At 36.5% G+C, this 27,512-nt stretch overlaps 1 protein-coding gene across 3 annotated transcripts in view; it reads right to left on the bottom strand.

Annotated features, from left to right (window-relative positions):
- LOC311304076 (traf2 and NCK-interacting protein kinase) overlaps positions 1–27,512 on the bottom strand; it is a 64,687-nt gene that overhangs the window by 36,399 nt on the left and 776 nt on the right. For all 3 annotated transcript variants that reach the window (XM_084430939.1, XM_084430941.1, XM_084430940.1), the window contains exons 3-11: positions 9,752–9,808; positions 6,422–6,547; positions 4,652–4,762; positions 3,638–3,728; positions 3,354–3,484; positions 3,113–3,167; positions 2,913–2,991; positions 922–1,097; positions 600–672 (exon numbers count right to left, since the gene is read on the bottom strand). In XM_084430939.1, coding sequence (XP_084287065.1) covers positions 600–672; positions 922–1,097; positions 2,913–2,991; positions 3,113–3,167; positions 3,354–3,484; positions 3,638–3,728; positions 4,652–4,762; positions 6,422–6,547; positions 9,752–9,808 — 899 coding nt within the window. The remainder of the gene's footprint in view (positions 1–599; positions 673–921; positions 1,098–2,912; positions 2,992–3,112; positions 3,168–3,353; positions 3,485–3,637; positions 3,729–4,651; positions 4,763–6,421; positions 6,548–9,751; positions 9,809–27,512) is intronic.

Raw genomic sequence — 27,512 nt, 5'->3', positions numbered from 1 at the left:
CTTGACTGAACAACTTTTGTAGGTTTAAGAGGAATATATTTATATTTAATTCATACAGTGAAGACTATGCAGTTTTTTGTTGTTGTTTTTTTCACATTTGATTATTCAATTTCTGTACTATTTCTAACTACATCTAGAAAAACTTAATTCGTTTCATTCAAAATTGTTATATTGTAATTTGCTTCTTTGTTCTTATTTTTAATAACAAAAAAACTATATTATGATATTTATCTTTACTGTGATACCATATAGTGAAATTAGATTTTGGTAATATCACCCACCCCTAAGATGTGTGTGTGTAAATTACTTGCTATCACAGAAATATATTTTTATATAAAAATGTTGCTGTGTATTGTGACAACACTAATGCTGATGCATACACGCACAAACATACACATACAGCATTAATGTTGTCACATTTTTCATTAGTTGGTATAAGCCAAACCTGATGGTGGAAAATAATCTAGTTTGTCTTTTTAATCTTTCATCAAAATGAAATCAGTTGCTGTGCTTCTGTAATGGCTCTTTTTATTCCTAGCCCATCTCCTCCCTCCAGAAAGTGTAATATATAGATTGGTGAATTATGAATTATGACATACCTGGGTTCACCTTCATCTTCATTTATGGCATCATCTTCATCTTCACTTCCACTGTATTCATATTCTGTTCCCTCTGTTAAGATTGGCCACAAAACAGAACTTTAGACAAATGAGGCCAACATTGCAATTCATTAAAACTGCTTTTAATAACACTGTCATTTTCAGGCATCTGTAAAAATCCCAGAAGTTGGAAAATGAAAGAATGCGTAGCCTGAAATCACATTAAAACGATTCGAGGACCCCGCCAGTCTAAATCAGAATGTCTATTTGGGCTAAATGAATAAACCATAAGCACATCAACACGTCAATGTGTGTCTCGTACCTTTCTCTCGTCTCCTCTTCCTGGTTCTGTCCAGATGATCTTTGAGCGTGACGCGTACTTGTCGTTCATTGGGAAGGTCTTTAATGAAGGAATGGCGTAAGAGGGTCTCTGTGGACGGCCTGTGGAGGTAGTTCTTCACCAGACAACTGTCCACAAATGTCAGAAACTTTTTAGACCTTGAGGAGCAATAAAAAACAGATTTACTGCATACGTGTCTTCAGTGGGACAGTACATTTTCAAAATGCTACTAAATACTCTTCAAATACCAGTGGTGGACGAAGTACATACAGTAAATCAAGTACTTGAGTAAAACTACAGATACCCTATTAAAATATTACTTTCAATTTTACTCGAGTAAATGTACAGGGAGGGGGAATATACTAAACACACAGAACTTAAAGGGCCCCTATTATGGATTTTTGAAAATGACCTTTCATGTAGTGTGTAACATAGCTCTAAGTGAATGAAAACATCCTGCAAAGTTTTAAATCTGAAAGTGCACCGTTTATAAAGTTATTGTCTTTCAAAAGTAAGAGTCGACTCTGAGTCCAAAAAATTTATCGTTTTTCAAACTAGTCATAAGCCGTTTTGTTGTGACGTCAAGGCGAAACATTAGCATATGGCGCGCGCAGACACCAGGGAAAACTTGAACCTCAAACCGGCAGCTGATTCCTGTGGATACTGGATAGCATCATGCCCAAGGACGAGCATGTGAAGAATCAGTGGTTAAAATTCATCTTTACCATGATATCACAGCAGTAAAATCCTAAACTTTTGCTGTGTTCCCTTTATTTCACTGACAACTGCTTCTCAAATCTCGGAATTCAATGCAGGACTAGCAAACCGCTTGCTCTTGAAAGGTGTTCAAAATACTTAGTTTTGAGTTTTATATTGTGTAGGTCTCCTGCTAACTGGTTAACTCACATTATTACTGTCTTATTTAAATACTTCTGTTAATCAGTTTGTATTACCTATAACTGTGTCTATTAATGCAGATTGTCTGTCGTTCTCACTACTTTGACGAAAGATTAAGCATGGAGCAAGATTTGTTTTACCAACGTTTATGTTACATCAGTCATTCACGCTAGAGCTCGCCTAATGTATGCACTGTTATTGATAAGAAGAACGCTATGCAAACATACTAGTTTTACATAATTTTAATCTGCTACAAAAGCGGGGAAGATGCATGGACATTCATTTGCATTATTTTAATGTTATGTTTAGTTTTTAACTAAAACCTTCCCTGTGCAGACAGTAATACACAAATGTGGACATGTCTAAGCATTTCATACAATGGGCTTAAACAGTTCACCCTTTTACAGCAGATTTACTTAACAAACAACTGAAAGTCGTGACCTAAATATGATATTCTTTTACAACAATAAATCCTAAAATTCAGCATTGTTAACTTACTTTTCGCGCCATCATTCACACGCACATTCAAGCTCCAGGGATCTCTCGTTCTTGGCTCATTTTGAGTCAGGCTTGTGAATCAGTGAATCATTGGAATCAGTGAACTGTTGACTCCAGAACACATGCAATCGGATCGGTCGATTCACAAATGAATCGCTTAGTGCGATTTGCGAATCGATCTAACAGGTCACTTGAAAAGAATCGGCCTGTTCACGAATTGGACGGTGCTATCGCATCTCGAGCTAGTGACGATTTCTTCAGTTCAAAATAATGAGGACCGACATGTTTTTATGAAATGTAGTGGAGTAAAAAGTATTATATTATGCACAATAATATCATACTTTTGATCCATCTGTGTGAAATGTTCCATCTGTGTGAAGACTGTGCACAAGCCACAAAAGAACAGTGTCACAGAGGCAACGAACTCTCAAAAACAACACATTCCAGCACAAGATCACCTGTTAACAATATCAGTGTAAACCAAAACTACTGTGTGAGATCTCACTGGAAATTCTGTTGAAGACATTCTAGCTGGCACGTGTCACAATGCTCTCTATAATAAAGAAAAGTAATCTTACCATTTCTTAGACTTTAGTTTGGGAGGAGGGTTTCGTGGAATGAGAAACAGCGCTCTCATTGGATGCATATCACACAAGGCTGTGGAGAAATGTGGAAAACATAATGAACCATTAAAGCATTTGCAACTTGTATAGTTATATAAAAGTGTTGTTGTTGTTGTTGTTTTTTCGGAATATGCCTAGGAATAGTGTAAACTCACGTGGCGCTCCCTCTGCCATCTCCAAAGCTGTGATACCCAGAGACCACACATCACTCTAAAAACATGCAATGTATTTCAGGAACATATTCAACCACTCATGTATAGTACTACAGTATACTGATATTTCACTTTGCCAATAGACAAAGTAAATTATTCCCTTTTATTGTGAATTTCTAGTTAACATATCGAAATGTTGATGACAAAATAAGTAGCTTAAATGGATCTCAGTCAATGGACTTACCCTATAGTCATACGTCGAGTCAGGATTCTCATCACACGCAATCACCTCTGGCGCCATCCAATATGGAGTCCCGATGAATGTGTTTCTTCTGCCAATCGTCCTGTCTAACTGAGCACTGACACCAAAATCCACTGACAACACAGGAATTCAACAATGTCTTCAGCTATATATACTGTACCAGCACTTACAGTATTTGTCATGTGACTGGGTTAGGGTTGACAAATTTGTCATTTGTTTCTCATATTAAGAGTTTAATGCTGGTAATGGTTCGTCTTCATTCTTACCGAGTTTAATCTCAGCGTTCTCAGTGAGCAGCACGTTTTGTCCTTTAATGTCTCGATGAATGACATGATGTGAGTGCAAGTGTAACAGACCCTGAGAACACAAAGAGTAGCAAAATCAGTGACACACAACACAGAAAAATACCCACACTAGATAGTAGTACTCCTTTTCTATATATATATATATATATATATATATATATATATATATATATATATAATTATTATTATTTTTTTTACTTTAATAATGTGCATGGCTTCAGTGAAAATGTTTACTTTTTAATACACTTTGTTTCACTTTGAAGTTGTTCAATAATTGGTAATCCATGAGAGTGTGTTAAGTGGTGTGACAGACACGTCACCATGTAATGTCAATTTTGCTTCATAAAAAAAAAAAAGTTTTACACAAAGAAATGAATACTATTGTGTCACATGACTGATGGGGAGCAGACGTGTGACCAATCAAATACTACCTTATTGCATGAGCTACCGGTTATTGGACACTTTCATTGTGGAATTTTCGGGTTAAGCTCAGTAGACAGCATTTGTGTTGGTCACCATTTCAACTTGCCCAATCTTTTCTTAAAATTTAATTTCAACTTGCCCAATCTTTTCTTAAAAATAAAATGAATTAATTGATTAATTAAAAAACAGTTTTCTGTTATGTTGACGAAAATGACAACAAATTAACAGCTTTTCAGCTCAAATAACAGAAGAGTCGATTGAAATGTTATTTTTACAATTATAAGATTACATTTCTAATGGTTGACAGTGAATAGAGCATGCATACAAGTAATGTGGATGAAATTTGTGATATGGGGGGGGGTTAATTGAAACATTTCATTTATTCAATGAACACATGACTTGTTTTGCATGCAGGAGGTACTAGATCATATTTACTCTAGCATATCCTCCACTCACTGTAATACCAGAGGAGGAAAGGCTCTCCCATTTTTCCCACCACCTAAACGTCTTAACAATGTAAACAACCAATCATCTTTAGCTGTGATTACTCACTCTCAGAACCTCTCTACAGATGTATGCGATCCAGTCCTCTTTAAGGCAGTTTCCTTTGGTCTTCTTTAGCAGGTCTGTGACCGACCCTGCGCCACAGTACTCCATCACCAGCTGAAGGCCAAGACACACACAGAGAACACTTTAACATCTCACTTCTAACAAGAGTGTGACAGCACAGACGTCTAGACTCGTTATCTACGTTGTTATTTATCTCAGTAGCTTAATCAGGATGGTAAAGTCCTTCAGTTAAACGTCAACACACACCCTTGAAGGCCCTGAAGATATGAACTGCTGAGGGAAAGAATGTAAAAGGCCCTTTCCCACTGCAGACACTAATGCCCTTCTAATCATCTGAACTTTTTGAGGGACTCGTTTAGCGGTATCGTAACGGCAGAGGAACTGTGGGAGGTAAGCAGCCACACATGTACACAGACATACTGTTGTAAATTTACACTGCAAAGTATTGAACATTACTTGGAAGAAATTTTAAGTTTGTCAAGTCAAATATATTTGTAAAGGTTTACAGAAAATCATGATATTATATATTTATATCTTCATGCCTTATCTTCATGCGATAATATAGTTTACATTTTGCAATGATACAAGCAATCAAGCGGTTTAGATTTGCTATATAGTCAATATCGCCCTAAGTGAGTATACTGTTTGTATGTGGATACACAGATATATACAGAGCTGTGCGATAATACACTTCTCGTCTCCATACCCATGTGATGACTCTGATCTACAACCAGATTGAACTGGATAATATTCTGAATGTTCTGATCCAGTCTGACTTCTGACCTGTAATGCTGCCTGGGTCATAATCATACACTGTTTGTTGGATGGCCAGAGAAGAACTGTAAAGTTGCTTTGAAACAATCTGTATTGTAAAAAGCGCTATATAGATAAATGTGACTTGACTTAACATTTTTACGACAATATAAACAATCGAAGCCTACAGAAATGTCCATGAAAAGATCTCAGAACAGCTGTTGCAGGTTGGAATCCATCACAAGATAAGCACTGCAGTAAAGTAAGTATCAGTGTAAAACGTGTCCAGAGAGCAAGAAAAGCGCAGCTCCCAACCATTATTGCTGTTGCCATTCTGTCGTGTGGGGAAACAACAGCATAAGAAAACAAACAAAGCTAGATTACGCCACCACTGGGATCTAGGTATGAATGAAAAATCTCTTTAGGTGTGGGGTCTGCTTTAGACAAGATGCTTGACCCAAATATAAATATTCTGTTTCAGAGGACGGGGGGAGTACAAGGCCGTTCACCTAGGGAATCCAGTGTAGCCGCCAGGCACCGTGAAGGATTTTACCAGCTGGTGGAGGACTGGATGGCTGAACCAGATCCCAAAACGCACAGCCACGGATGGCTGAACCAGATCCCAAAACGCACAGCCAACCGGGTATGTGGCAGGCAGGGCGGGGCCGAGAGCCGCGGGAATGGAGCGAGGTCGGTGGCGCAAGTGAAAATTATAGTCACACCACACCGGTCTAAAGTCCCACGGAGGAGCTCCGGAAGGATAAAAGGAGCTCCTCCTATTTATGTTTATTTTGTAAATAAATGTATGTTCACCGGTTCCCACCCACTTCTTCCCTGAGCCTTTAACATTGCTACAGAGACCGTTTTTGGAAGGTATCTCTGTAACCTCAGAAGCACAAACTCTGCCTCTTCTAGTAATGTGAGAGACTTTACACAAGCAGTTAAGAGCCTCTAGAGGAAATCAGGTTGATTGTTTATTTGGGGTCAGTAGATACTCACCCAAAGCTGGTCATCCTGACCTGCAGGACTTTTCTTAACAAAAGCACCGTAATACGTGGCTATGTTCCTGTGATGGGAATGAGTTTTCAACATGTTAATCTCCAGTTTGATTTCATCTTCCTCGTCCTGCGGAAGACAAAATACATTTGTAAATCACCACGAGACAACTTAAATAATGACAGCAAGAATAACAATGCCTGTTAAAAATGTCATTACTTAGTAAGGGAGACCAATATATTGAGACTCCCTTTATAAAAGAGCACTCCAAACATAAGCATTTATATGTAAAGGCTGCTTTCACAGTCCTTTCACAAGAGGAAAGACAGGAGAGGTGTGTGTGAAAGTGATGGTCAGGGGAAAGGAAATCTGGAGCCTGGAGTTCAAATGACCACTACGTTGCTCTGTTATCTCCCATGGCAGATAATGCAAGACGGAAAGGGAACCAGGAAACAGCATTTCTGTGATGGGGAGAGCAGAGTCTTTCACTGAAAGCTTCATAACTGACTCATATTGAGTATAAAAAAAAATAAAAATAAAAATAAAACACTTGTACTGACTAAAATCTGTATATTAATGCACTAAATCGACGGTCAAGTAACAGAAATAAAATCTATAAAAAACAATCAAACAGACTTGTTGCCTTGTGTAATAAGTTTAGCTGTCACTGTGCTTGTGTAGTGGACAGGCAGACTCTCTGGTTGTGATATTATGAATAATGAATGAATGAATGAATGAATGAATTAATTAATTAATTAGATTATATACCCTGTATCAGACACATCAATTAACATCATCAATTTAACCATGATCTTTAAGCATTTTAACCAATGTCGTTATCCACAGAACTTTCTCTTGGCCAAAAAAACAATTATGTTTTACTGTATGTCATTACACCAAATGCCATTGGTTCTTGCTAGAGCCAAATGTCTCTGACATAAAATCTGGCACAATGCATCAATAAATGCTGAATATTCCATTTATGGTGGAGGATTATCAGGGAATAATTTATTACATTCCAGTCTGTTCCTCACACAGAGAAGTCGAATGAACTACTTAGTTAAGTGTTTGTTTGTTCTTTTTAAGAGATGATGTGAACCAGAACCACTATGAATCACTGTTGTTTGAAAGAGAAAGTTCTCCTCTTGGCATAGTCATGGTTTATTTGACCTCATAGAGTTTCCAAAAAATATTTATTATATTCATCATATACATTAACAAACTCTCTATTATGAACTGGAAAAAAATAAGGAAAATGTAGAAGGTTCTCCCAAAACCTAAATCAGTGAAATTCCTAATACTTAAGGTGAAGTATGTATAATAAACCCATTCAACATATCTGCACCGGGTGCAAGTGTTTGAGGCTGTCTACACTGGACACGTCAGTGTAAACATCATAAACTGGAACATTTGTATTTATGAACTGGTGCAACAAGTTCATGACCCGTTTAATCTTTGAAGATCTAAAAGCTGCGAGATTCCTGTTACAGTAGACACACCCTAAACTCTCACTATAGGTTGAGCTGGAAAGAGACTGACAGATATGAGCAGAACACCATCAGTGTTTTGATGGTGCCTGGGAGGCTCAATTTACAATTTGGGGGAGATAAACTCATTAAATGGTATATTATAGTAATTAGTAATATATTTTAACATAAAAAAATCTTATATACATACTTCACCTTCAACTCCAACAATTCTAAATAATTTTGTTTTTTAAACAATGGTTGTATGAGTGCATTTATTCAGCAACCACAATCTAGCCTATATTTAGTGGTAGAAACAGCATTTGTCACCCGCTTAAAAGAACACATACTGGCATGAACATTCATTTAACCAAAATATTGCAAGCGCAATAAACGCTAAATTCCAGCATTCATGTGTTCAGATCATAAGTGGAGCGAGATTAAGTAAAACACTGGACAGAAAATTTATCCATTTAAGGGCAAAGTTCTATATGGGGGGGGGGGGTTTAACTCTTAACATCTGGGAATCCCAAGCATTAAAGCTTTCAACAGGGCTCGACATTTAACCTGGTTATGTTCTTGTCCTTGTACAGAAATGTCTTGGTCATTGTATATAAATATATATATATAAAAAAAATAAAAAAAAAAAAAAATATTTCTGATTATAATAATTCAGAATCAATATTCTCATCAGTGTTCAATTAGCTCTTACTTACTTACTTAAAGGGGATCTATTATGCCCCTTTTTACAAGATTAAGATTAAGTCTCTGATGTCCCCAGTGTGTATTTGTGAAGTTTGAGCTCAAAACACCCCACAGATCATTTTTAAAATCATGTTAAAATTGCCGTTTTTGTGTATCTCTTTAGATGCAAATGAGCTGGTGCTCCCGGCCCCAATTCAAGAAGAGGGCGGAGCTTCAAGAGCTCGTGCTCCAGCATACCGGCAACAACAAAACAGCACAATCTCACGCACTGAGAATGTCAGAAACTTTCAGTAGAGGTGTTTAGCCTTATATGTTTGAACCGGAGTCGGACAATGATGGAGAGATTCAAGAAGAAGTGACAATTTATGTAGTTGATGTGGAGTTAACTATCTTCAAGTCATCGATTAGCATGTTCCGTCATGATAATCTATAAATCTCTGTACAGGTTCTAGTAGGGGAACTGTTGTAAGATGCCTACAGAGCCAGAGAATATATGCTGCATGCAGACATAACAGTTTAGTTTAATTACGGTTATAACTTATGTTGTCATCTTGCTTTTATGACATGCTATTGCATTTGTGTTATGTACTGTAATGCAATAAAGGTGAAAAGACAGTTATAGAGACTCTTATGTGCATTGGTACATCCCAAAACACAACACTTGTAGTCACAACACCTCTTTAGTACAGACATTGTACAACTCCAGCTGCTACAGCAAGAATACAGAAACTCTATGCTTCTCACTCAGGGCTGTGTGTGTGTCTATGCTAATAGAGCAGATCGTCACCGGCTGTGGGCGGAGCTTCTTCCTTATGATGACGTCATTGTAGCTCATTGTAGCTCATCAGCTCATTTGAAGAGACTGCTTTTGATTTATGGGAATTATAAAAAAATTGTAAGTGGATTTTTACCATTATAGGCTTGTTATTCTCACACACTGCAAACACACATCTGTGTTCAAACACCATAAAAAATTGAATTTTGCATAATATTTGGGATATATGCCACCTTAAATTTCCAGGGCATACCTTATTAAATGTTTGTGTCATCTTTCATGACAAATTCTTACATTTTATCAATAAATTATTTATTTTTTTAAATTATAAAAAAAAAGACATGAACTGTTTCTCTCTCTCTCTTCTAAAGGTGAAGAAGCTCATACCTCTGTCACGTCCATGACCTTGATGGCTGCCAGCTGTCCTGTTTTCACATGTCGACCCTGTCAAACACAAGGACAACCATGAGAAATAACGCAAACACACATGACCATGTGGCCCTGCTGAAGGATGTGAACACGTGATTATGATGTCTGCACTTGTGCGCTTCATCTTAGAAGTGTCCCAAAATGTATAATTAGCTCCACAAATCAGTAGTCGTTGTTTTTCTGTTATTTATAATATTGGTTAAAGGTGCATTGCGCAACTTTTCATGTTAAAAATACCCGTTTTCTAACCCATACATGCTTAAACAATTGCCTGATGGACTGAATGAGCCCTTCTCTGATCACTGCGATTGCCTCTATAATCCTGTACAGTAAAATAAATAAGAGGGATTCGGGTCGGAATCTGAGACTGGGCGTGACGTCATGCGCGTTCACGGCACGCTCATATGTCTGGCAGGTTTGTGTATGCGCCGACGCCGCCATTCTCCGTAGAAAATGGATTCTAAGAGACCGGCTTGTAGTTCATTTCAAACACCAACGCAAACTCCACGTAAGATAAAAAAAAGAGAACTTTTGTCTAGTGCAACCAAAAGGTCCAAATTGGAGTCAGACAGGCGTCGGGGTAAGACGAGAGTAAACATAGGGAAGGCTTTCAACAAACGGAGAGATCTCCGGTCTGCTCTAGGGCTCAAACGGGATCCTCAGTTGGCTTTTTTCTTGATAAAAAGGTAAGATATATCCCATTCTCTAATGTCTGATACGGCCAATAATGACAATAAATGACGATCCATAAAATGTGTAATGCTTTAGCGTAAGCTAGATAAATGTACAATCGGAATAGGTTTTACTAACTTACCATTGTCAGTGATCAGGTTCAGAATGATTGTGATATAAAATGCTGATATATAAGTTAGATACTTAGACACAAATTTTGAGCAAATTACTGCTTAATTACGATGTATTGCTATTGGAATATGCTACTTAGCTGATCAATAAAACAGGCTAAACCCCCGCAAATCTTCGGCGGATTAGCCTGTTTGGCTTTTATGGTAACGTCATAGTGCCACTTGATTGTTTATTACCTTGAGACATTTGGGTGTACTTTGTTGATGGTATCATGATTACTATTTTGAGCTTTTACAAAGTAATAACTTATATTGTTCATGAACGTGTTTCCATAATAATAGTCATAAGTGGATACAGTAAACACATAACACAGTTCAACATGGAGATAGATGGGAATAAAAAAAGTGTTCTACTACCCCCATTTTTCCCTCACACATAAGTGTGTTATTTACTCAATTGCCTTTCCTTTCACATATTTTAAATTACTTGCAGATTTAAAACTTTATTACCTCTGAAGACATTATGATTGTAAACAAAAGATTTGTGCGGCTGATGCTCCTTGGGTTATGACCAGTGCTCGTGCAAGCGTGCGTGTGCGTGTGGTCCGTGAGCGTGCACACCTCTGGTTGCAGTTTCGCTTGCCGCCAGAGGGGGCGTAGTTCTGCGAAAACTCAGACTCTTGCGCAATGCACCTTTAAGTGTCTGAGTTGCTAAACAATACTGTGTTGTTAGGAATTTACTGTATAATGCTAAATGTCACAGAATTTGGAAAAATTTGGATGAATAGAGCAAAAGTAGAGCTGTACACATAAACAAACTGCGATTATGGACTAGTGTGTGTGAATATTAAAGGGATAGTTCACTTTAAAATGAAAATTCTGTCATCCTTTACTCACCCTCAAGTTGTTTCAAACCTGTATGAATTTCTTTCTTCTGCTGAACACAAAGGAAGATATTTTGAAGAATGTCAGTAACCAAACAGTTAACTGGAACCATTGACTTCCATAGTAGGAAAAAAAAAATGCTATGGAAGTCAATGGTTCCAGTTAACTGTTTGGTTACTGACATTCTTCAAAATATCTTCCTTTGTGTTCAGCAGAAGAAAGAAATTCATACAGGTTTGGAACAACCTGAGGGTGAGTAAATGATGACAGAATTTTCATTTTAAAGTGAACTATCCCTTTAAAGACTGCTTTTGAAATCTGAAGTCTGCATGTTGTGCGTGTCTCAGTTTGTGATGCTCGTTTCACTATATGAGAAGAGCATGAACACATAAACTTCATCTGCAGAGCTGTTTTCAGAGTCACTTCACCAGCATTTCACCAGTTCATTTGGCAGAACTATCGTCATATCATATATACACAGGTAAAATCAAAGATCTTCACTACAACCTGAAGGTTTGGTTTAACTTGATGAAATTATAAAAGACATATATTGCACAGTATAATGTACTTCTCAAAGTAATAAAAACAACAATAATAATAGTTTATGAAAACATTACTTTTTAAGAAACATCACAATTATTTTTATTTAAACATTAAACATCTGTCTGTTGTGAAGCACTTTTATTTTCACTTTTCACTTTTACTACAGATTTTTTTTTTTACATTTCATTTCATTACATTTTAAAATACTGATTAACTTGTTAAAGTTTCATCTTTTACTTTTGATAACAAAACTGTATTAAATCATAAAACAGCGAATCCAGGAAAAATGAAAACTGGCAACACAGATACAGATACATTTGCACAGAGGAACATCTAAGACCGGTATATTCACTTTGGGAAAAACAAACATTCTTTAGGCAATTATAGAAGAAATGACACATGAACCCAGAGAGGTTCAGGATGTCTCAGTGAGCTGAAATATGGCATCTAATTATGGATAATGTTTCAAATGTCATGCTCAAATGCACAGACCTTAAAATGGCACAGTTCCTTTTCTGTTTTCAAGTTCCACATTCACATACAGTCAAGCATTACATGAATAGTGCCAAGAATAGCATTTGATGATTTAAGTGACAAAGACTAGTGTTTTTACAATATATAATAATAATAATAATAATAATAAATCAAGAAGTGACTATCATTGATCACATAAATAGCTGCAGGCCTACACTGTTGTCCAGTTGTTACCTGCCACCAATAGTTTGAATCTCAAGTGGCATATGTGGTATAAAAAATGAAAAGGGTCTCTTTTATTTCTTCTGCTGAAGCAGGTAACAACCATATAGGCTAGTATGTATGATGATGGAACCCCTGGTACTTGTGTTGGTAGGAAGGAGAGAGACCTAACCTGATGGAGGACAGATCAATCCCTCAATGCTTCATGATGGTATAGAAAGAGGGAAAATAGTAGTAGAATTAAAAAAAAAAAGGTTTAATGGAGTTGAAAGCATTACGAAAGAGAGTAAGTCAGTTCCCATGCAGTTTTCTGGAGGCAGAGATACATCCATAAAACAATAAATAAAAACTTAATATGGCCCCTTAACACAGGCTAGTGGTGCTTAACATTAATATTGTAGTATACAAAAAAGGGGCTAAAACTTTTTTTAAATTTCTTTTCAAATCATTTTTCTTTTCTTTTGTGTAATTATTGACAGATGGAGTGAGATTATTACTTGTCTTCCCTGCTTATCGGGGTGACGAGATACATAGCAGACTGTAGTCACTCAATGTCAATCATAGACAATTAGACACGTTTTTGGGGCAGAGCTGACCTGTTAAAAAGAGAAGACCTTCATTCCTCCTGGGGTGTCTTCTCCTTAGTGATATGACACATAGTCTTAAGGCCCGTTCACACCAAGGACGATAACTATAAAGATATAGTTCTAAAAATTGTTCTCAATATTAAAGAATAGCAGATTCACACCACAGCACAGAGAAACGATATTGTTAGAATCACTTTCAAAATGATTCTATCCAGCTGATGAATGATAAAAAAAAAGCACGCTCTTAAAATAAACCGTACAATATCATCTGCTGGTGTGGACGCTAATATCAATATCTTTATAGTTATCGTTCTTTGTGTGAAGGGGCCTTTAGAGTTGAACCTTGACTAACTGGGGCTCAGGTCAGGAAGCAGACAGACTGGCTAAAGCGACCGTCTGTCTCACGTCACTGAGGTCAGATAAATCCCATCTAGAGATGCACCGATTACAATTTTCTGGGCCGATTCCGATTTCCGGTTTTCATTAAGTTTGACCTGCCGATACCGATTTTAGCCGATTCCGATTTCATTTTTTCTAACCACTTTACAGCACACAGAAATATTTATTTGATATCTTTTCTGTAATAGAACATTTTACAATTTGCATAATACATATTTTTTTGAACAGATAAACGCTATAAAATAGAACTATATAAATTACTCCAGGTGTGGCCAATTCACACACATCTAAAGTGCAGTGTGTTATGGAAGAACCATTTCCTTTTCACATTCAATATCCAATCATTTTTTTATATATGTATTTAGCAAACTAAACGTCTGTATGAAAACAGGGAATGGCAATAAAATAATATATAAATAAAAAAATAAAATAAATATAGCCTTGCAGTAAAAAGATATTTCTCAAAGCACACACACAGACACACACACACACACAGGCCTATTGCAATCACTTGTACAAACTGAATAATAAAACAAGTTTAAATGGGTACATTTTCTATAAATATTAGTCTTCTTTTCTGTCATTTCTCCAGTTCTTGTTAAAACATGCAAATTCTGTGCATTTTGGGCACTTTTTTTGTGAAACCCTATTTAGGGTATTTTGTCCATCAAAAGTGTGCTTTCCCTTTAATTGAGCGTGAGCAGTGCAGCAAATAGACTCAGCGCCGAAACACGCGCTTCACTGCTCGCGACGCTCCTGCTTGACGCTCACGCGCGGCTCCTGCTCCCGTTGTGAATGCACTCATTGATTAACATGCACGGCGAAAAAAAATTTGCGCTTCCGGTCTGAACGGACCCAATTCACGAGGTTTCCTACATGTGTGTTCCGTGTGCACGTGTGATGCTGATGTTGCGCGATGTTAATCATGCGCCGCCCGAGTGCATTTGACCGGCATAAAATCGGCATTTGTCAGACTGACCGGCCGGTCGCCGGTCACGGCCGATCACGTGAAAATCGGCCAATTCCGGTCACCAGCCGATCAATCGGTGCATCTCTAATCCCATCACAGAGAGACTCTTTCACCTTATAGTGACCATCTGTTCCCTGAACTAGTAAAAAAATCTACCGAGGGTAATAATTTAATTGATGTTCAACAAATAAAAAACAGATATAATACAGATGAACAAATGATAAAGCTTGGTTTGCTGAATATTCGATCCCTTACTACAAAAGCACTTATTGTAAAAGAAATAATCACAGATCATAATCTAGATGCGCTGTGTCTGACAGAAATCTGGCTAAAACCAGAAGATTACAATACTTTAAATTAGACCACTCCCGCAAGATTACGGTTATAAACATGAACCTCGTCTGAAAGGCAAAGGGGGAGGTGTTGCTGTAATTTATAGTAATATCTTCAGAATTACTAAGAAGTCTAGTTTCAAATATAATTGGTGCTTAATGTAACCATATATAGTGTAAATGATAAATCACGTTTGAGATTTGTGCTGGCTACTGTATACAGGCCACCAGGGCACCATACAGACTTTATCAAAGAATTTGCTGACTTTCTATCAGAGTTAGTACTGGCTGCAGATAAAGTCCTAATTGTTGGTGATTTTAATATACATGTAGATAATGAAAAATATGCATTGGGATTGGCATTTAAAGACATTCTGAACTCCATTGGAGCTAGACAACACGTTTCAGGACTTACTAATTTTCATAATCATACTCCAGATCAAATATTATCACACGGAATCAATGTTGATGCCGTTGAAATTCTGCAGCAGAGCGATGACATCTCAGATCATTATCTAGTCTTGTGTAAACTTAATTTAGCCAAGGCTGCAAAGCAGACTCTGTGTTACAAATATGTTAGACCTATCACTTCTAGTACTACCACTTAAAGACTGCATTGTAAATAATTTTCCTGATTTGTCTCAACTCCACAGAATATCTGATAGCTTACAGAAACTATGAACTCTCTCTTTTATAGCAATTTAGACACAGTTGCTCCTTTACACTTAAAGGAGATTAAGGAGAACAGTCTGACGCTGTGGTACGATCACACTCGGAGAGAGCAGCCTGGGAAATGGAAGTATTTCTTCCAACAGAAAGGCCTTAAAAACTGTTAGATCTGCTTACTTTTCAACCCATTTAGAAGGAAACAAACACAACCCAAGGTATATATTTGATAAAGTTACTAAATTAACAAAAAATAAAATAAAGCATCAACAGGTGCAGATATTTCCCAAGAGCACAGCAGTAATGACTTTATGAATTCCTATATTTGCAAGATTGATACTATCATAAAGAAAATTATAACCATGCAACCTTCTACTACAGTATCACATCAGGCGGTACACTATAGACTCCCTGAGGAACAATTCCATTCATCCTTTGCAACAGGAAAGGAAGAATTGTCTAAATTCTAAAACTTCTTTAAAAAATAATCAAAATCAACAACATGTATGTTAGATCCTATACCGACTACGTTATTAAAAGAGATGCATCCAGAGGTCATAGATCCTCTTCTTAATATCATTAATTCATCTTTGTTTAGGATATGTCCCAAAAACTTTCACCTGGCTGTTATTAAGCCTCTCATAAAAAAATAAATAAAAAAATAAAAAAACACACACAACTTGATTAGGCTAGTTAAATACAGACCAACCTCAAATCTCCCTTTTCTGTTGAAAAGTAGGTCTATCCTAACAAAATTTTGTTCCTTCTTAAAAGAGAAATGGTATCTGGATCTGGGTCAAAGACGAGACGTCCCCATTTTTGTGTCCGCAATTAATTTTACAAATGTAATTTTTTTTATACATAGAAAACATATTACATGTAAGTATCTACTTAAATGTTTCAAATAACTTTTGTTAAAATAAAATGCCAAAATATGGGATGAAATAATATTCCAAACTGCAAAACTGTCATTCTGTGTAATGGTCCGCACTTTGATTTTAACATTACATTTTTAAATTAACATATAAATTACCAAGTTACAAAATATATATGTTTTCTTGGAATACTCAAATAAGTGTTGGCTGTGATCTAATAAAAGGACTAGCCTATGTCTTAATAGTTTTCTTAAGTATTGAAATAACCAGGATTTTGTACTCTTAAATATTTGGTAATAAGTGAAATGCCAACAACAACAAAAAAAAAAACTTTAATTGTTAGATCTTTTGAAAAATAAGTATATGTTGTGAATAATTGTGATTAACTTACTGGTTAAGCTCACTGTTTGACATAGGTGGCCAGTTGATAGCCTGTAATATAAGCTGAAGGATAATGTTTTTGTTATTTGATGTAATTCTGTTTCACCACAGTGTCTTCCACTATAATGAATGACAGTATCACTGTATGGATAACAATTTTAGCATCTTGTTTTAGTTCAGATAAATTAGGAATGTTAAATACTGTGTTAAAATGTATAATTATATATATTTTAGTAATTTTTTTATTGTATTAAATTCAATACATACGTTATTGATTCATTTTAAATGCCCACAAACAAAGAGAGAGTTGCTAGGCACTGCCAAACAGTAAATGCAGACCCAGTAGCTTGAGCGGCACTCTTAGCAAGGAGAAGAGAAAGGTATTGAGGATTGCAGTTGACAGAATAATAGCTTATTTCTGGTTTCTTATTTCTCCCTATGTCACCCAAAGTACCCATCCTGCTGAATATATAGCTAAATTCATAAATATAGTTTAAGCAGTAATTATTTCGTGCAGGCACGTCATAAGCAAAATGACCAGCTAAGCAAGGATGGCAGGGAGCATCAGAACATGCTCACGATTTGACATATGAAGTGCAGTCGAGTTGCCAAGATACTGCATAAAATATTATGCTGCGACTTAATTATAATTAATATCAACCCTTCTTATCAACTTTGACAAACAGTTTAAGAGCTTTAAGTTTTAAATAACTTTTTGCCAGCATGGTCTAATGATGATCTGTGTGAAATTTGGTGATAATTGGACAAACTTTGGTCTTGTTCGAAAAAGTAGTTTTTTTAAATAAAAAAAAATAGCTGAAAAACATATTATAGAACAATGTGAAATGCATGGCCATCGGACAAAATTCAAGAAAGCTGTAAGCATATTTTTCACAGGCTCATTGAAAAAAGTACCTGAGGCAACATTTCTGCAAAAGCGAAATACGTACCAATACTGTACATATCGCTGCAGTTTCTAAAAGAAATGAACACTAGAGGCATTAAAACAGCAAGATCATTTAATCCTTTTCATACACAATTATGATTAGGGGCAGATTGTGGATTAATAGAGACTTCTTTTTATGTGGCTCTTTGCAAAATATTATTTTAGGACCATAAAACACTTTTTACCGTAGTGCATGATTTGTCAACGGATACTTTGTAGTTTGCATCACATAACCAGCTCCACATGTTTGGCTTTTCTTGCTCGGTAGCTCAGCTGGTACGAATCCCGTGAAACACGAGTCAAGACAAAAGAGCTCAAAGACGACTAGAATCAAGCTAAAATGGTATGGTTGCTTCAGAAATTGCATTTTTATGTCACATTTGCTTTTCAGGTAGGCTATGTTTTGGGTTTAATGAAGGTGTACGTTATTTTAATATGCGACGGACCAATAACCGTATAAAGTATAACAATTTAAAATTACAATTAATTAGTAAATGGGGGCTGCACTGTGACCCTTAAATAGAGTATTTTAATGCCATCAAATGGTTGTTGTTCAAAATATGCATGACAAGATTTTTTTGCATTTAAACTAGCCTATTGTTACACTGAATTAAAGTTTAGACACCCAGTCTTCTGTAAATTGTGGTAAAAATGGATGGGTAGCCATTATTATTTTTTCTCAGAAAAGAAAGAAAATTTAAACAAGATACATTCTAATCATGTACGGAAAAAAGATAAGATTTAAAGTTGTATTGCAGTCAGGATTTAGATCGTATCATAGTACTGACACTGCTCTCATAAGAGTTACAAAAGCAAAAGAATATCTCTAAATTACGGTGAGAACGGACCTGAGCTGGATGATGACATCACTGTTTTCTCCAGAGCTGCTTCATAGATGAAGTGAACTCATTCTTTAACTGATTACACAGTTATTAAAGCTGTTGACTGATTTCAGCTGAATACTGACTGTTCACTATTGTCTTTTTAGAGCTGCTTTACAGCAGAATTTCATTCTGAATCATAATTTTCATGTTTAACAATGTAAAGCTGCTTTGAAAAGAATCTGTATTGTGTAAAGCGCTATATAAATGAAGGTGACATAACTTGACTTCCTGCATGTAGTAGAAAGGATGCAACATCTAATGTGTAACAATTTCAAGAAATGTCACATTTTTTGCAATAGGAGCAAAAAAAAATTCACACATTATGTGGGGCACTGTTAAATATTATGTTTTAAATAAAAACAATATTAAAATTAGATTATTATTATTATTATTACCACAATTTATTTTATTAGATTATAAAACAAATATGAGATTGTTGTAGGCTATGTTTTATTTGGTGACAGAAAGAAATTGGGACAGGTCAAAATCACTTTGTTAAAAAAAAAAAAAAGTACTGCGAAGTGCCTAGTTACTGGAAATGATTAGCAGTTTCTCCGTGATTCTTACAAAATATGGTTTCAGCAACAGCTGACACCCTCCCATTTTACCAAGAAACACAAGCACAGTTGTGTCTCAATTATTCATCTCTATGTAGATATTTATAGAAGTGAATGTCAGTTATGTCTTGAGTTAATATAGACGCATGGGACAAAATATGGCATGTGTGCATTAGATCTAGCAGTGTAAATGTAGCCCGACAGACATGCTGCTGTCTATTATGTCAACAACAGAATGATAATCAAACAGCAATACTGACAAGAAAAAGAAAATCTCTTTTTTTTTTTACAGCCACTATGGGTATCAGATAGTAGTGTGGGACATTAGATAGTTATCTGGCTGCTGTACTTACACATGCGAAATGTTGACGATCAATCAATCGGTCACAGTACAAGGATAATAAGGGGAATCAGATGTACATATTTAAATGCATCTGATTTAAAACCACATTCGGAAATATGGTTGGGTTGAAAATATTGATTTCTTGATTTGAATCAATTCTCAGATGAACCAACATTGAATCTTAAATCTCAAGAATCAATATTTTCAACCCAGCCATATTTCCGAATGTGGTTTTAAATCAGATGCATTTAAATATGTAGTGTGTCTCTCCATTAAATCAGAATAAGCTTTGTGATTTGTTACTTTGATATGAAACAAAGTGCAAAAATTGTCCAGTATAAGTGATCTTGTCACTTATGGCAGGTGTTAAGGAGATGCATAGGGGCTGTGCAAAAATAACAATTTTTTTTTTTTACGATAGTGTATCGATATTCCAACCTTAAATAATCTCTTTTAAACGGATTTAAATGTAAATGTCAATGTCTCATAAGTAAGCGGGAGCAAGAATGGCCACACTTTGGTTTTAAAAATAAGTCAGGGAATACTCAGGGCTTTGACAGGCTACACTAAAATATTCAGTAAACACAACCAACTTGCGTTATCAATTAACAAGACGGCACGCAGATGAAATGGCCGTACTGCAACCTCAGCCGAAACCTGTTGATTCAAGGCAAACTACACTGGATAATACCACCAACAAGCTTAGGATTTGTAAGGATTTCTACATTGTATAGTGTGGTTGAAAACCCCGGCTTCAGGCATATGGTGAACACTATGTGATCTCAACTCACAGATGAGTTATTATGAGCTACCAAATATCTATAAAAAAAGTTTACAGCATAGTAGAGCATAGTCAAGTCAAGTTACCTTTATTTATATACTGTAGCACTTTTTACAATACAGATTGTTTCAAAGCTTTACAGTGATAACAGGAAAATAATGCCACAACATTTGTTTAGGCTTTACAGCAGATCTAGAAGAAAATAGTGTCATAGTCCAGTTTAAGTAAGTTCAGTGATGGTTCATTTTGGTTGTAAAAATCCTTAGTTATTAATTTATCTATACAGCAGCTCTGGAGAAAACAGTGATGTCATCATCCAGCTCAGTTCAGATCGAAAATATTATTGAATATTAAGCTGAATACAGACTATTTAGCATACTGCTTCAGTTTTTAATGAATGTTTACTTAATGCACTTAATTTTTTATTTACAAAATACATATTCTTATTTATATTTCAGGTTTATAAATTGTTTACTTAATGCACTTTACTTTTATATGATTTTTGTCTACATTTTGTCTACAATCTACATTTTTAGTCAAAGTGTTCAGTGACAATATGCACATTTCAGTGTGTTTTATTTGTCTGCCGAGTTATCAATATAATGTGATGCAAATACCAGAATTCCTCAGCGAGTCTTCCTCCAAAAATGATAAAAAGCAGAGGAATTGGATGAAGCTTGATGTTTTTTTTTAATCGAGGTGATGTTCTGATTTCCATATAAATAGCCTGCGCTGCTCATGGGTTTGGTCACAGTACAGATACTGATCTTAGACAGGGAAGACTGTACCTCTCGTTGGTTTCATACGGATTACATAATCAGAGAATATTTGTTTTCGTTTGACTTCATTTAAAAAACCAAGCTTTCTATAAAAATGTTTTCATGTCTGTGTGGCAAATATACGCTGAGTTTCAGTTCATTTTTGTGACACGTTTCAGAAAGTTCATGGAGACAGAGAGAGACAGCAGAAAGCACACCCCGTTTGTTTTCTTTATTTTACAAAAGCACTAAGTTTTGTTGTTATTGTGAGTGTACACAAATAAAAGTAGACCCTTTACAGTTTTGAATGATGTATCACTCTTATCTGAACAAAAATGATGGAGTATTTTAAGTTATTTCCGCTGTTATCAGGAAAAAATGGGAGAGAACGTACAGACGTTTGTCGACCCCAGAGGGTTAATGTCTAGGCTAGTTGATTTCCTGTATTCATTCAAGATTCTCTTATCTTTTTCATCCCGTATCTCGCACTTTTGTGGATTACACTTCACAGCGCCACAGTGTGATATCGTTCCAAACCTGTATGACTTTCTTCTGCAGAACACAAAAAAAATTAAAAAATTGACAGAAGAATCCGTTTGGTGACCATTGATATCCACTGTATAAAAAAAAAAATGTCTTTTATGTTTCGCGAAAGAAATAAGTCATACTGGGTTGGAACGACATGATGATGTGTAAATGATGACAGAATTGACTATTTTGGTTGAACTATCCCTTTAAGACAGGGGTGTCCAATCCTGCCACTGTCCTGCAGAGTTTAGCTTTAACCCAAATTTAACACACCTAAATCAGCTCATCAAGATCTTACAAGCCCAGGGTTCCTCAAATCTGGTCCTGGTCGGCCACTGTCCTGCTGAGTTTAGGTCCAACCCTAATCAAACACACCGTAACAAGCTAGTCAATGTCTTCAGAGTTACTAGAAAATTACTGGTAAGTGGTTAGAGCTAAACTCTGCAGGACAGTGTACTAGTACTAGGCAAACTAAACTTCCAGGCATGTATGTTGAGGCAAGTAAATTCAGTGTAAATGGGTCGGTCAGCACAGGGACAACTGAACACCAAGCATGATGTAGTTCATAGGATCAGTCACTGTTTGGAAATCAGCATTCGAGCACTTTGAGAGCTGCTGTGTCATGGCCCAGACACACATACTCCAGCGCAAATTAGGGACAGGAAACTGCCTCAATGACTCATCCTGCCGAACGCCATGTTTAAAAGAGGAACTAAAAGAAAACCATTCTGGAAACAGGACAGCAATAGTCGTGTTTCCCCTGTCACTTCTGGGCCATGATCGGGCCTCATCAGGGCTTCCTCTGGGCCAGCGGGCAGGGGTTTTTGGCCCGCCGAATACCTTGGTCCAAAGCGGGCCAACGGGGGCTTGAGAAGTGGTCATGAACAAAGGAGTTTACCTGAGTCTGGAAAGGGTCAACACCAATGCTCATTTCCCATGTTATTATATCAGGCTACAAGCTAACTTCAACATTTAAGACATTTTAAACAATTTTCTGCTCAAAACTCACTTTCAGACACCAGTGTTTGAAATAACTTCCTTGGGATCCGATGAGGATTCTGATCAGCGTATGAGGTAGAAATATATTTCTTTGCGATGCTAAAAGCTATGCTAACCATTGCGATAATAAATACATATGGAAAATACCAGAAACTATTGAAAAACTTAAACAAAACATATATAATTATAATTGTGTATTTTTTGGTTTCATGTTTTATCTGTCTCTTCCCTGTGCCTTTGTTGATACCGGACTAATGCATCCACATGTCATAATTTTTTTTTTAAAACATGCACTCTAGTTAACTCGTATAACTCATAACTCCTGTTTTCTTCTCGAGAGTATAGTGAGTATAGTGGAGTTTTTTGTGCATTCTTGTGATCGCAAATAAATGGAAGCTGGTGCAACCGAAAAGGTAGCCTAGTCTGTGTTCTCTTTTTATGTGAAATGGTACGTACCAGTTTGATTCAGCAAGATTGATGTGCACTCCTATCACAAATGAATACATTACTGTCACTGTAACAGTTTTTTTTATTGTAGAACATTGGTCAAATATCGATGCTGGAATCTTAAGTCTTTAAAGGGTTAGGCTAGTTCAACCAAAAAATTTTATTATATCATTAATCATCCTCATGTCGTTCCAAACCCGTAAGATCTTCGTTCATCTTCGGAACACAAATTAAGATATTTCTGATGAAAACTGAGAGGTTTCTGACCCATTATAGACAGCAATGTCATTCCCACTTTCAAGGCCCAGAAAGGAAGTGAAGACATCGTTAAATAGTCCATGTGACTACAGTGGTTCAACTTTAACTTTATGATACGACGAGAATACATTTTGTGTGCAAAAAAACAAACAAAAATAACGACTTTATTCAACAACAACTTCTCTTCCGTGTCAGTCTCTGATGCTGTTCACGTTGTAAACACAGTACAGCGCTTCCGTTCTACGCCAGAATGCCGGCTCAGTATTGGCCAGCTTTCACTGGGTCACTACTGCGTCAGCATCACACGTCAGAGACTGGCACGGAAGAGAAGAAATTGTTGAATAAAGTCTTTATTTTGTTTTTTTGCAGCACAAAAAGTATTCTTGTCGCTTCATAACAATAAAAGTTATGAATTCAAATTTTCCTTGAGCTTTTGACATATAAGACATCATCATACTATAAGAATATCCAGTAAGTTTCAGAACTGAAAACTTCCATTTCTTGTTAGTCCAAAGACAGCTTTTATTGTAACCAAGCCAAAATAACGACTCATTGTGGGATGTGCCTAATAGACAGGTGAAAGACCGCCTCTGCAGATGAAAATCAACGCCTACTTCATCATTGCAATTTTGGCCCCGTCCACTGGCCTGTTATTGCCATGTTAGAGAAGAACAGGATAGACTACAAATAACATTATAATGCTAGGAATGTGGTTATTTATTTTCAACATTGTGAATGTCTCAGTTGAGCATTATTTATTTGTGTGAGGTACATTTCACTGTGGTTTCATTGGTAAATCAGTTGCAATTTCGGCGCAGGATTTGCAAACGTGGATTATTTTATCTTTTTCTTTCTTGTTTTCTCATGATTATGACTTAATTTTCTCGTGATCTCAAGATAACAAAAGTTGTATTCTTGGTTTCACGACTTAATCTTCTCTAAGTTGCACAACTGTACCAACAGGTGGCAGTATAGAACCAAATATAACTGATGGGGTGCGGTATACTATATATCCACCTTACTGTGTTAGTTCATATTGGCCCAGATTTGTATGCGTATGGGTCAGAGAGAGCGAAGACCTACTTCTTCGTGATCGCTATAATTTGTGCAGTATTGTGTGCGTTACATAACTTATGTTAAATACTTGAATATGATTATTTTGCTTGAAAGTGTATCTGTTATCATTACGTTCTAACTGCTAGATGCATGACTCAGGTCAGGTCAGGTCAGGTTAGGGTAGCGCTGCATGGCCACTGGCCCGACAGTGGAAACAGCTTGATTTAGCCTTGCAACTTGAGGTCCGAGGATATTGGCCCCAGCTGGCACATTTTTAGCCCTGGCTCGCACTGGCCCGACAAGTGGCTAATGTCTCCTCATTAGTAGTAGTGTTTCCAATAATGGCTGTTGGAACGAACCGAACATCAAGTATTAAACTTTGGTGTGTAACTACTCCCATGTTTTGCACATTAGGAGTGTGAAACAAAACGAATTAGCCTATAGGTCCAACTGAGATTTGAGCAGAACATGTTTGCAGGTTTCAGATGATATTCCTGTCTGAGGGGATTTCCTCGTGTTCTCAAGGATGCCTGTGAACTGGGACACAAACAGGAAGTGCTGTCTAAAAAGGGTGACGACTGGATTATACAGTTCTCCAGTAATTCCTTTAAAACAGTATTGAAAAGCTGTGAAAACTGATCCACATTAGAGCTCAGGAGGAACTGTGGTGAAAAGGATCTTAAAGTCTTTCTTAAAAACAATATATTGTTTCGGACTGTGTTTTACCAGTGTCTAAAACTGTAATAAGGCCCCTGGTCTATGGCAACATCCTAAACCATAAATCGACTGTAAAAACAACATTTCAAGTTTTGACAATACCAATATATGGTTTAGAAATTGATCAACCTCACATTTCAAATATGAATCAGGTGAATGGCCTATTTCAACGTCAGAACAAATTTCACCAAAAGACAAAGAGTGCGTTTACATAATGCGATTATAATGGGATTTTGGCAATGTTACGATTCAACTTTACCTCATGTAAACGCAATACTTCGATCAAACTAATGCAATTAAGCTCATAATCGTAGTTACCATTTTCGCATTACACTATGTGGCATACGCCGATTTTAATCGGAATAAACAGGCATGCAAACACCTTAATTTCATTATTACCGCTCTGACCAAAGTTTGCATGTGCTCGGTTCTACACGGATGCAGTGTGTTGTTCACACAACTTCATAAATTAGGCTAACTCTGTGACATTATTCTTAAGTTCTCTCTAGTTCTCCAAATCGCTAAACTCTGTCAACACAACTCCGCTCCGTATCTTCATCCATACAGTAGCGTAGGAAAGCCCGGCATTTAGATGTTCATCACGGCACCGAATAATATCCAGTACGTCCATAAAAATGTATTTTTAATTATGTGAATAGATTAAAACAATGGCCGCTAACATGCCTACTGTATGCCTATCTGAGTGTGGTATTATCATGTTACTAGCGAATAATCAGAATAATGAAAATTGCATTTAAACTGGATTGAAGAGTTCTGCTTGTGTCATGTAAACATCTTAAAACCTTACTCTGATTATTATAAATAATCACATTGGTGCACATGTAAACGTTGTCAATGAGTTTTCATGTATGACCTCACAATAAAGAAGAAAAGTCGGCTGCAATTTCCGTTTCATGTCGACTTTAAAGATGTAGTAACAGTGAAAGCACGCCCTGCACTAGGAAGTGAAGAAGTGATTGGATTTGTGTTCCTCATAAGTGAAATACATGATGAAACAAGTGTGTGTGTAAGAACGCTCTAAACACAGAGTTAGCTGTGGAAATGATGGGCATGAGAGCTGTGCAATAAATCATGACATATTATGACGCAAAAGCAGGTTCCTAGATTTAGGATGCTTTTCCTAGGTTGAAAATGATTTTAGAAAAATAACACATTAAATGTAAAGGTACACTATGTAACTTTTTTTTCATTCAAAATTAAATTATTAAATAATTGTCATTAATTAAATAATAGTCAATACAACATTAATCCTTCTTCCAAAAACTTGATTTTGTCTTACCCTGATTCATTACGGCAGGCCTGTTATAAATGTTTATTTTAGACCTGTCGGGATAGTTTTCGTGGGAAATTGCGCATTGTCATATCTGTAAATAGAGAGCAGTTGCTCCGTCTACTTTCACGCGTGTATGGTGTGGAGTGGCAGAGGTTAGTTGTCACAATGAGCGAGAAAGGTTGGCACGAAGCTGCTAAATCTCCAACCTCCAGGGAATCAGCCGAGAAAGACTCAAAAGAGAAAGCGGCAGAGCTCATAATAACCCAAGGATCAACATAGGCTCGGCTTTTCGGAGATGGCGAGAACTGAGGGATTTGAATTATAAAAAAATAAATAAAAAAAATGCATCCATGCTATTAAAACAATATTCTCCTGCAAAATGCATGCAGTTTTGTTGTTTAACCACTAGAGGACCAAAACCTTTAACAAAAAAAAAATGAATGTGTCAATAATTCAAAACGATTGAAAAATAACTTTTTAGATGGGTTTAATCTATAGAGATCAGAGACCTCCATCATTGACCACCACTACCATTTATAACAACTTGGAAAAAGTGATGTGTGGTATATGGTACTAAAAATATGATGCAGTGTCACAATCACAATATCAAACCCTGAAACAGAAAAGGCTGTCCTAAATAATATGTGTACTTCACATCAAAAGGGAACACCCTACAAATTGAAGAATGCCAGAAGGAAGAGAAGAAATCATCCCTCAAGCTTTTATTTCACAAGATGCTGTCAAGTGACTTGTGCAACTGAAACAGATCCACCCTGAGCTGAATCAAACACACATGTGTGTGTCACACATCCCACTGCTGCACAGGATGTTTGGGCTCAGAACACGCTTCTTTAAAGATGTGATATTTATGTGAAGCATGTTGTGCCCTTCATGAGGAAGTGAGCTCCACCCAGAGACTGTGTCAAAGACCAAAACCACACTTGTAGGTTTCATTAGCAAAACTTTCCCACAAACTATTTATGTAACTAGTGCTGCTCTGGTCGGAGAGCTTTA

The sequence above is a fragment of the Rutilus rutilus genome (genome assembly GCF_951802725.1).
Source record: "Rutilus rutilus genome assembly, chromosome: 14".
NCBI classification, from domain to species: domain Eukaryota; kingdom Metazoa; phylum Chordata; class Actinopteri; order Cypriniformes; family Leuciscidae; genus Rutilus; species Rutilus rutilus.
The sequence above is the reverse complement of the archived record's forward strand: the minus strand, read 5'-3'. Positions and strand labels throughout refer to the sequence as shown.